This window comes from Bombus terrestris, chromosome 4 (genome assembly GCF_910591885.1).
Source record: "Bombus terrestris chromosome 4, iyBomTerr1.2, whole genome shotgun sequence".
Taxonomy (NCBI): Eukaryota; Metazoa; Arthropoda; class Insecta; order Hymenoptera; family Apidae; genus Bombus; species Bombus terrestris.
In genome coordinates, this window is record NC_063272.1 from 10,026,999 (window position 1) to 10,039,544 (window position 12,546).

Below are 12,546 nucleotides of genomic sequence, written 5' to 3' on the forward strand. Positions count from 1 at the left end.
CCTGCTTCTACTCACAACATCTCGGAAACTTTCCGTCGTTCATACGATTATCGATGCGCTTGTTTTTTAATCGCTGGTCTTATCTACGCGCCACAATTCGTAATTCGCGATCTGTCTATTTGAAATTCGCTGGCTCTTACGCAGGTCGTGCAACATGTGTACGTAACAGACGTTCGAGAAGAAAATTAGAATGCAAATGTATCGAGACAAATTTGAATGCAATAGCAGTACATGTTAAAAGGAAGTTAACAGCTGGTATTTTTCATCTTGAATATGGCACAACAAAGGTATCTTCATAGAACTATTATTGACGTTCCGATCAAAATCGTATTGTTACCACTATTATCGATCTACGTAAATTTTTATCTATCTGATCCTGACGTTAGGTACTTTGTTACATCAATAATTCTTAAACTATCTTACAATTAACACAAGACAATATATAGTAATGAAATATAATAAATAAAAATTTGGAATAAAATTCTTTAGAACTGCCCTAGTTTAGAAAAAAAGAAAATTATTGTTCATATTACTGCTCATTCCACATACTGCATCGCTCATAGAATGAATATTAAAAATGCTATTCGCAGGACAAAATCACGTAAAAAGTTAATAAAATCTTGAAGAAACATCACTAGCGAAACGTCATCGGCGTGCAACTTTGCTAAGAAAAAAACAGTTGACTTTTCTCACGTTTTTCGATGTTTTCAACAGTAAAATGAAACTGTGACCATAAGATGGAATATCGTATGATCATGAAGATTCGCGCACGTGATGAACGAGGATCGCAAATAATGACGCGACAACACGAGGAAGAATGCGAACGGCGACACGTGCTGCACGTGGACGATAGTGTTACATGCATGATTGCAGGTATCACGCAGCTAATCCGCTGATAACTGCCGTGACCAGCCTCCGCTGCTTTGTTCATTGTAAATAGGAACACGCGTAACTCGATAAAAGTCCCTTGTATGTGAACGCTGACGGAAGCAGAAAAAGAAACGCGATACTTGTGATTAAACTGTCGTCGTTTATCAATGCAATTTTCAAAAATCTTTTCTAGCCTTCAGAAATTCGATAATGACTTAATCTTAGAAATAGTTATTATCCTCGTAATAAAAATACTTTTACAAGAACATCGATTTTAAATTTTCAGGTGGGCATGATAAACATTTTTCTGATTAATTATTATTCATGTAACCAAAACAGATACGAGTACGTGTTTAATGAGAAGTATCTCATCAATCTAAAATGAGCGACTCCTAACTATTCCTCGATTAAAGTATTTCTGTTAGATCGTCCGAAAAGTTTCTTTCGTTTTATAAGGAAGTGATGGACGCGCAACATTTGATATTCGTTGTGAAAGACGTGTTTGTAAAAGAAAGACTATTCGGACAACCTAATATTTAGTAGAATAATTAGTATACAAATATGCTTCACAATTGTATCACAGAATACACTATATTGGAATAACACAAGAATATGTAATTTCCATTGTGAATCGTTATTATGTTTGACTAAAGAATTATCCAAACTAGGCCACTGATAAATAATCTAAGCGTCTCTAAAAACAAACGTTTGGTGTCATGACTTACGTCGCTGAACGATGATTAAATAATTGTGTAAATTTCCCAAGGGAACTAAAACGTTGTCGTTAATTCTGTTCGTTTGCCAACGAACATCGAGTAAGAAAAGATACTGCGAGTATGTTTCTTATTAACGAACAAATTGTTCCTTTGCAATTGTGAAATATTTTACAAATATACGATCGATTAATTGAAAGTGACAACGTTTATTCATCATTTATCAATGGATATCACGAGCTGGTATCCAGTACGAATGTTCAAAGACTCGTTTCGCGTTGATTTCTAGATGGCATGCAAATTGCAAATTGTTTCGCAAGATTTCATTGCTTAAACGACGCATTCCCCGGCGAGATTCTACATTCAGCTTGCGTCAGAGATCACTCGGACTATCTGTTCATTGATAACACGTTTTTCGAAGATACGGACGATCGAAAGCGGAATGAACTCGCGATGAACCGCGCGAAAGGGTTGCATGTTTTTAGAGTAGTGAAAAATGAATAATTAAACATTTACGGAATATTTCGAAAGATAGTAAAACCGTTAGAATGATGAATTTATGTTATTCACTTCGATAGGTGTCTTTCGATCTTAAAATCTTAGATTTAATTATATGGAATTTAGAAAAATTCCGAATTTTTTAATTCGGCTTTAAGAAATTTGAATTTAAATTGTATTCGAATTCCGGAATTCGAAAGCTTGAATCCTACCGTTTTCAGAATGTGAATCCAGTTTTTAATTAATGCGCTGTGAATTTATCGGTCGTAAGTTCACGGAAATCTTCAACTGGTGACAATAGGATTATATCATCCTATCAGGATGTTACAGCACGATTACATCATACCATAATCTTTCAATAACGCTTCAATTTATTGATAACACATAGCAGAGACTGATAGGGGAATAGCTAGTTGACAGGGAGTTCAATTGTTCACAACCGTGGATTCTCTGCTCGGATATATTACCATTATGGAATTGTACAATTCACTGAATAAATTATGCTCAGACCTGTCAACTGATAAGGTTATTTTTGAATAAAAAAAACGCGCACTTTTAAAGCCATGCATAAAGTGATTTACTTGAGATAAAATATTCAATTAACAAGTGAAGGTAATTGGTTATTATCGCAATTAATGTTGTACGAATTAAACAATTGCTTACAAATAATAAAAATAAGCAACAAATAATAAGTTTAAAAAAGAAAAAAAAATGAATTTCTGTGATCCGCAGTCGGTAGGACTCGAACCTACGCTCCCAGAGGGAATCTGATTTCTAGTCAGACGCCTTAACCACTCGGCCACGACTGCTTCGACAGATACTTGAGAAAAATATGATAAATATATCGGTATTCTTTATATTTTAAAATGAAAATTTTGAATTTTGTTTAATCTAATTACAGAAGCTAATTCGTCCATTGTATCAATAGTGATTCATTGTGCTGAATGAATCGTCAATTACTGAAAATTTATGTTCTTATATTTTTTACATCTGAAGAAGTATTATTTTCATCTTTAAGAAAGCAATTAACAGTTAATTGTAACTTTATATTAAAAATTAAAATTATTAAAGTCGTTACATCTCTGAATATGGGTTTAATGAATAATTCATTACCTACGAAATTTTATATACCAAGCAAGAATTTCGCTCATATTTCGGAATTATTTTTTTTTTAATCTTTGTTTATTAATTTCAGGTTTTTTACATATTTTTTTTTTTACATGATTTTTTTCTAGAATAAACGCTGAATTCTGATTGTAGGGTGGTACAGGCAAAAGTACCGATACGCGACGGTACGACATAGCCATGAAATATTACATTTTTTTTTTTTTTTTTTTTTAAATTATTATTGTAACTTAAATTTAAGCCGCTGTTGCGCTGTGCTTATGTGCGATATTTTAATTTATGTCCTGAAAGCCTGGTCGCAAAAACAGGACAGTCCGTTAAATATTTCGGAATTATGTTTTCATCTTTCTATTTATTTATATTTTTATGCGTTTATAGCTTTGTAAATTTATATTTTTATTTGTTTATATATTTATACCGTTATACTTTTTATAATTATAGAACCAAAAATTTCTGACTTTCCTATTACCTAGAACCTTATCAAGCCATATTAAACACTTATTCCTTCGTTATCCGTTACCTGTAACGGTAGATGACTTAATATACCTTTCCTTAAAATTTCTATTTCTAATCTAATATGTATGTATTGAAATCCTTCATAAAGATTTATTACCTGGTATGGTCATTAGGTCAAACCCCTAAAATTTTATTGCAGGGCTTAAGATTCCTGTGGACTACGTTATTTCTAGCCCAAAATATCAAACAAAGATGAATGGCAACAAATTTATTTTTGATCCCTTAAGGAGTATTCTAGTTTAGAGACATGAATTTCGGGCTTATACATAATGCTCATTCTCCGAAGTTCTTTTATAGAGACGAGCAGTCCTGGCTTCCTTTGATGCTTCTGAAACTCGGAGTTCAGAGCACTCGATGCGAACTTCATCTCGCCTGATTGCGAACGCATGAGCTTCTGGGCCAATCGTGATTCCCATAGCACTTAAGATTTTTAGTATGGGTATAAAACCTTCATTAAAAATACATACTGCGAGGAAAGTGGAAATTTGAATTGCCTGCGTTCCTGCGTGGATGTGCTTCGGAGCAAAAGTCCATATTTACGAATTTAACGATTCGCTGTTATTTTGGGTTTCAAAACCCGAACATCGTTCCAATTGAATTATTGAAACAAAAATACATTAAAAAGGGATAAAGTACAATAAAGATTTTATGAGGGTATTCGTACGTAGGTACTCGGGCAGCGTCTACCGTTCATTCGTTCCGGTCGAGCAAATACACTATTTAACAAAATCTTACTTAAGCAGCAGAACCTTCGTAATAAAAATTAAGGACACATACCCTGAAATTAAGGCAGGGAAGCGTCCTAAGCCCAATACTATACACATTATACACGGCTAACATACCAACAACTACCAATAGCAAAATACTGACATTTACGGACGACACAGCTATACTAGTCAGGTACACTAACCCAGAAACAGCAATCAAATTACTACAAGCACATATCACAAAAATAGAAAAGTGGCTAAAGAAAAAAAAACAAATAAAAGCAAACTCCAATAAATGCAACCATATTACATTCACACTGCGAAAACAGATACCACCAAACATCCTTCTGAACGGCATGCACATAACACAAACAAAGCAAGTCAAATACCTAGGACTCCACTTAGGTACACAACTCACCTGGAAACAGCATACTAAATCAACAATAGACAAAATACAGACAACAAGAAGACAAATGCATTGGCTAACGGTCGAAAATCCAAATTAAGCATAGAAAATAAATTAAAAATATATTAAACGATCATAAAACTAATCCGGACGTACGGAATACCATTATGGGGGATAGCAGCAATGAGCCATATAAACGAAATACAAGCTAAAATCCTTAGAACAATAGTAAACGCTCCCTGGTATCTCAGAAACGAGGATATACGGAGGGACCTGGAAATCCCAACGGTCAAGGAAGCAATCAGCAGCAATGCTGAAAGATACAAGGCAAGAATAGGAACACACCCAAACCGGTTTGCAGTGGAAACAATCAACACTTTAAATATGGAAAGAAGGCTAAAAAGGAAACACCCAGCAAACCTCACAAAGGATATAACCTAGCAAACGCGAGGATGGTACCCCTCTGGGGGTAGTCACCCACATGATAATAATACCGCTAAAAAATTCATCTTAATGTCCAAGTGGACAAATTGAGAATGTAAAGAAATAAATAAAAAAAAAAATTTGTTCCCGTCGGACCGGAGCAGATCCCGCATTACAAAAATGGCCGTAACTCATAAAATAATTGAAATTTAAAAAAATCCTTTTAAGGGCGTGTTCTTGAATATCTAAACTTTGGAAATATGAAAAAAAGAAATTTTCGATTTTTTCAAATTTGTAGACTAGAATACCCTCTTAACCTACGATTTAGGTTCGAGAATTTTTGGGCTGAAAACATCATGTTGGGCCGTGTAACATATTCATGTACGTAACTTTTATCATATTATGACCATTGTTTAATAAATAACATTGATCAATAATCACCAAGAAAAATAAAGGATACAATCAGAATGGTTGCAAAGGAGAAAATGAAGATTAACCTGTGAAATCAGAAATTGTATTTCAGTGGATCGATACAATAGAAAGATAACAGACAAAGGACGCAATTAGAAATCGAAATTTATTTAGTAGACGTTATAATATATTGATTATCTATATTAATCAAGTACAGCGAAACCAAATGACTTGCTTTATAGAATTCTTTTATTCGTATTTATATATTCTGCTAAAAAAATGTTCCTCGAGGTTGCGTTAATTAATTTTCATTTTTATTATATCCTTGTGGTAAGTCGGTTTATGGAAATCGAAAAGATGACACACGCTTATAGTGTACAGTATTTCCTGTCCGATGAATGCAAGTCAGAAGGAAATTTTACAAATAGAATATGAACAGTATATAATTATCATGGAATCTGATCAACAGCGAAGAGCAAAATTTCACTCGCGACAGATTCAATGGAATGATCGATACTATATCGTAACGCAACTTCGCAGGCTGTAGAACTTATTCTTTATCACCTTAAAAGCAAACACTACGATTACTCGAAATTACATCGGAGTAAACTCGATGGAGCGTTATTCAGTGTTTTCTTTTTTCTTATCTTTCTGAATACCTATGCGGCTCCAAAAATTGCATTCACAAGAACCTGTCGAGACAATATCCTAACCTCGAATATTTCCCTTGATTGAACACAGAATCGCATAACCTACTATTCGCGAGTCTAAACGTTACTGAAAATCCCAAAAGCCCTATCATTCTCACTTCTTCGCTCAATTTACAATATATGTACGAACTCAACGCACAAAGTTCAATGAAATAGCGGGCACGTTCTCCTTTCTCTTATCGATCATCCGAAAGAGATGAAAAACATTAAATAGAACGATCCATATCGTTATACTCCATCTTGGCTTTTTTTATATTTCTATTTTTCATCTCGTTCGAAAGATGATTTTAAAGAAAGAGATACTCATAGAGATCTTATCTTCGAGGTTATTTAACCTTTCGACTAATTTCTTTCTGCACACGCTTTTTAAGTAACTCGTTATACTTATAATTAGTGTAATGTGGCCGTAAACGTATATGTACAATCTTATAGCTGTCGACTGAATCCGTTAATCTTTTTCTTAAAATCGGAGAGATTTCTCCTTCTTTTTCCAATGAAATCGACTTCACTCTGTTTCATTTATGCATACATAATTATGACGTCACGCGTCGGACCTTGTGTTTCTACGAAGCTTGTAGTGCAACTCGAATTGCAATAACAGCTAGACAAAAATTCTAAAGTCACGCCACGACCTCGATCGATGATCAATGCCGGTAGCGTTGGTCTACAGCGATTATTCGGTAATTATCTGCGCGATTAGCGATACAAAAAAATGTTCTGTCGATTTGTCCGCGCGCGAAAAAGAACGATCTGCGATTATTTACAGACATTGATTTTATTTTCTATTCATTATCCTGCGTCTTTGCGTTTTTCTTCTCTTCTTCTTTCCCTCGTTTTTTTTTTTTTTTTTTTTTTTGATATTTCTACGTATAAATATATGTAAGTATGTACCTTTTGTTCATAGAAGATCGGATCACGGGGAATCTTTAATTTCTATCGAATGACTAAATACTTCGAATCGAGAGGAAACTTATTTTTTCATCTTCTTTTCTTTTTTTTTTCTTCGCAATTTTCTTCAGCATTTTTCAGTCAAGTGCAAAAATAGATACTTTATCGCCTCATATATCTTCTTTCCTCTGCATCTTATCTTTTTTTTCGCGGCTTTTCATTTAAAACTGAGAGATACGGAGTAGGATAATGTAATACAGAATAATGTTCAGGAAATGTTCTAAGAACACCTAAATCTTCTTTCCTTAAATATAAATATGGGCCGATGACGGTGGGGAAGTTTATTTTTTGACAATGTGAGTTGAATGTAATTTGTTAAATTGTTGAATTTTGATATTAACACGCCTGACTTGTAAAAGTTTTTCCATAATTTGGTGAATCATAGAACATCTGCTGAACATGGGACGCCAAGAGCAGTTAGGTCCTAACTTTTTCGCACTTTCATGTAGAAACGTGAGTGTTTTTTCTATTTTGATGTTTTCCAACCATAAAGTTCACGCGTCAAATGAATATCGATAATAATCGAAAACAACCCGACGATAACGAACAACTTGATCAAAAAAGAAACATAATCGATTTGTATGATGGATCGAATGAAATCTACGTTATTATTACTAACTCGTTTCGACTTTAATGATTACAGTTGGTTTACCATCATTCGAGACAACAATATTTGAAATATTTCCACAAACCGTTCATAGTATTTCAATTTCGTTTATTCTAACCTAAGTTTCACTCGAAAAAACATCACGCTTTAGGGAGCAAAGGGAATCTAGCGGTTCTACGTTCGAGTTTGGGATCTCTTTCTCCGTTTTCTTTTACAATCGATCCTTGAAAGGATGCTTCCAGCGCCTGATCAAAGTTTCGCATTTTGTCTGAGTGAAAAAATGGGATTGTTAATCGCTAGAATCGTTCTAAATGCTAAGTAGGCTAGTGAGGTTGTTTACGCCTATGGATAATCGCTATTAATCGATATCGTAATATGCACATTATGCACACACGCTGAGAAGTGGGCCTAGAGCAAACGCTACTTCATTTTATGGATCAATTTTACCATCTATAGATCACCGTACAATCGTAGCTCGTATTCATATTATGTACATACAGGGCGGTAAATGAAATGTACACACGTGTTTCATCACCCACCATTTTACGATAATTTAAAATTCTTCGTGGATTTGAGATCATTCGAGGGATCGTTCGATCGATCAAACGAAGCGGGAAATTCGAAGCATAGAAAATAGCGCGTTTTATACAATTTGTATGCCTTCGAAACTAGAACGTGGCGAATAAAATGCATCAAATCGAACTATCCCTTGTAATTATACCGGATACTTAAACCCACAATCGGATGAAATAATGTTCAAAACAGTACTATACGAGAAGTATTATTTCGAATTGTATCGTGTATGATAGACAATGAGAATTATAGTTTAAACGCGTCTGTATTAGAAATAATATTTAATTTCAGAATGTTGAACAACGTAACGTCACATTGATATAATTTAATAAATTTATTCCTCTTAATAATTTACTGGGCAATATGGCGAAGTCTCATTCCCTTTCAACGATTTAATAATATAATTAATACTCGATTACATCGACGAAAATTTATATCAAACCACCCCGTATATCGAAGGATGACGAGCAAAACGCTCTCTATCTTAAGTAATTCATACCTATAAACGTGACACGAATTATTTGTACAATATTTGCGGTTACCTGCCCGTTTCGAATTGGATGGAATTTACGGGAGTTAAGGCTCGTCTATCAGTTTCTTTCGTTCGAGGACGAAGACGGTAAAAAATGAAATCTCGATTAAACGATTTCATTGGAATCGTTTTTGTTTATTCCAACGCTATTTTACGCGTTCTGGAAGAAATAATTCAATGTCGATAAAATATTATCGCTGATGTATTGGGAAAACGATTTCAACAAAACATGTCTCACACTTCTTTAAACACCACGATTACGCTAATAATAGAGCAAAGAAGATTATTATAATCGACCAAACAAACAGTGGAGATAAACCATCAAAACAACTAGAGACGAGAAAACAGGAAATTGAAAGATTATCGTAATTTCAATCATTTTTAATATCTCAACGAATTTTTTCTAAATAAATATTTTATTTTCTTCCTAACGTGTTTTATTATCGTTTCAAAGTTATTAAATTCTGCTCGATGATCTTTGACGAATAGAAATTAGGAACTGTCGAATGATGAAACGATATTTTTTCAAATGTTTCTCTTTGAGAGCCTTAACCCTGTAGAAACACGAAACAGTACTATACTCTTGATGCTCGTGGTATCGCACTAGAACACGTAAAACGCTTAAATATTGCTCTTTCCATAACCACCGTTGCGGTTAGATTAGTGGCAGTGCCATTTACTATTATTCTGTTCTGCTTCCTCCCTCGAATGAAACGAATACGTCGACTTAATGTAATGGTGGTTTTCATAGATCTTTTTTTCTTTTCTCTTACTATCTACAGACATGTACGTTCAGTCGCTCGGCACTATTAAAAAAAAGATACATTAATTAAGAATTGAAGGACGACATCATCCTTGTCCTAGATTATAAAAATGAAATTTTTAATAATTTAATATTTCGTCTTTTACATCCTCCTTTCCTTAATAATTCAACGTTTTCATGAAAGGAAAGCACGTAACGTAAGACAAATGTAGAACTCTATAGAACGTGTCATTTAATTGAAGTTTCAAAAATTCTGAATCTTCAAGTTGTTAAATTTTCCAAAGGCTACTTCGGCTAAACTGTGTATTAATTGCGATAAAAGTTCTTTCTTTTTAATCGTAATAAATTTTTTAAATAGACAGACGTGTGTATTATTCTTCGTTAAATTATTTTATGCTTAACGATTTATGTTTAAATATCGTGATTGATGATGGGATATCGGGATGGATAAAAACAACGTTTATTTCATCAGGAAATATAACTGAATGCATTGAAAACGACATAAACGGAAATGGAATATACTCTGCTAAAGTACATATTTAGCAATTATTGATTTTCATTTTCTTTGCATGACAAAGCGCAATGTGGAGAGGTGTCTCAAGTTCGAATCATCGATATCAGCTATAATTTTGCTTTATTTATACTTCAAATTATTTTACTTTAAAAATTACAGAGATCATGTTTTCGTTTATAGATTGTCGCCAATGACAAAAAAACGAGATATTTGCAAACGTGTATAATATACGCCTACAATATAATTAAAAAAAAAAATAAAAATAAAAAACAATAGCGAATGAAGAAAATTCAAATAGAGAAACTAAAATATATTTAATAGCAAAATACATAAACCAAGGGGCGAAGAAAAAAAAAATAAAGAGGATAGGTGCCATGGTGATGATGTTAGAGTAATGATGGACCAGGTCGGTCGCCATTTTTGGAAAAGTAAAAATTATCTTCTCTTCTGTATACAAAATTTCTTTTATGATTTAAGTAAAGTTCATTACTTTCTTATTTATTAAGAAATAAGATGTCGTACGCCATTTTTCCATTATATAAATAGACATGCGTTTATCGATAGTTTAAAAATTTGCTTATATTTCGTTTACAAAAATAAAATAAAACGCGAGATAATTCATCCTATCTATGAATGAAAAATAAAATTTCCTATCTAATCGAGACTAAAGACGTTCTCATCGAGTCTTAACTAAAGTAAAGAGAAAGAGATTTCCGCGAGTTATGGAATTAATGATTCTTCGATAGAATCCCGATTAATGATTGCTCGCATCCGGCGAAACCTGAAATTTTGATTCATTGATCATGCTTTCACGTTTCGTCCTCTCCTGTTTTCCTTCTTTTTCTTATATATCTACTTATTTTTCAGTCCTCCAATTATTTAATTTTTTTAAATTATTTTCTTTATTTTATTCTTTCGAAACGCAGGAAAAAATTGGTGCCTTTAGCGATCGACGTACGCATCACGGTGTGCCTTCAATATGTTACTACATTGCATTCCTCAATCCTCCAGGAAACTGACGGTGACGTCTAAATTGCTAAATTGCAAAAAAAACGTGGCCGTCAGTCCCCTTCCTCCTTCTTTTTTATCATTTACATTAGTACTTCATTCTTAATTAAAAGCAAAATTATAATTCCTTTCACACGCATGCTCTTTCTCTCGTTTTTCCTTTCGTACAATCGCTATCAGACACATTAACTAAGGTCAGAAAGTCATATATATTTTTCCCGTTCGGTGGTATCGATCCGGTTTCTCTTCCTTGAAATTGGCGAAGATAAACATGCGATTATCGGCCGTCCCTAGCTCTGATGGTCCGATGGTCGTTTGAGATCGATGCCACCGACGTGACAGTCGTACGTCGATGATGCACGTTATGGAGATCCTGTTCCAGTTTATCGAGGGTAGCCAGCCAGACCGTGAACGCATACGACGCTCTGTGGATAAGGATGACAGGGATGCTGGTGCTGAAGCACGAGGGTTGTTGTCGTCGTAGGTGGAGGAGGAGGAGGAGGCGGAGGTGGTGGAGGAGGAGGAAGGGAAGTGAGCCACGTCACGCCTGGCTCCGCTCTGTGTCATTTGCTGTTCTGTTGTAGTGCCGCGTTGATTTGTGCCCACAGTTCTTTGGTACAGGATTGAGATCTATAAATGAAATTATATTTCCAATATCAGTTTTATGGATTTATGCTTTATGATTAGTAAACCACATGTGTTTAAAAATTTATGGTAAATTTAAAGTTGCAAGCATGCACAGAATGCAGATGATATAGTGGTTAGAAGACATACTCTTATTTTCTATTGAAGCGTATTTTTTATCAAATATTATACATTTTATTTTCATGTGTATCAAATTTTTGTCGTCGTATGAAAGTATTACTATATGATAATTTAATATGCTTCAATTCAATTAGATGCTATAATTAATGCAATTATAATATGCACATAGGCTTAGATTTCTTTCATCGTATTCATTGAAATATGAATTTGCATCAACATCTACAGCCTAATCTTTGTCGTCAAGATCAAAAATTTTCTAAATGATAGTCTTTAATGATCTGGTGTAAGATAATACCTTTTAATGGACTGAAGCCGTTCCTTGAACTGAACATGGCCCTCCGGAGTGATGTGAAACGCTGCTCTAGCCGCGCACACTACGTTGACGAAATCTTCGTACTCACCCGCCGTCAAGTGGTATAGCTTCTGATGTATACATTGAATGTACCTGTAATTTATA

General features: G+C 34.1%; 1 protein-coding gene and 1 non-coding gene across 2 annotated transcripts in view; both read right to left on the reverse strand.

Moving 5' to 3' along the window:
• Positions 1-2,808: 2,808 nt before the first annotated feature.
• On the reverse strand, positions 2,809-2,890 carry TRNAS-AGA. Its single transcript has one exon. It is a non-coding gene; the product is annotated as a tRNA-Ser (tRNA).
• Positions 2,891-5,750: 2,860 nt separating this feature from the next.
• LOC100650196 (zinc finger SWIM domain-containing protein 8 homolog) overlaps positions 5,751-12,546 on the reverse strand; it is a 111,369-nt gene continuing 104,573 nt past the window's right edge. The window contains exons 21-22 of the mRNA XM_048405576.1: positions 12,385-12,534; positions 5,751-11,954 (exon numbers count right to left, since the gene is read on the reverse strand). Coding sequence (XP_048261533.1) covers positions 11,888-11,954; positions 12,385-12,534 — 217 coding nt within the window. The 3' untranslated portion in view covers positions 5,751-11,887. The remainder of the gene's footprint in view (positions 11,955-12,384; positions 12,535-12,546) is intronic.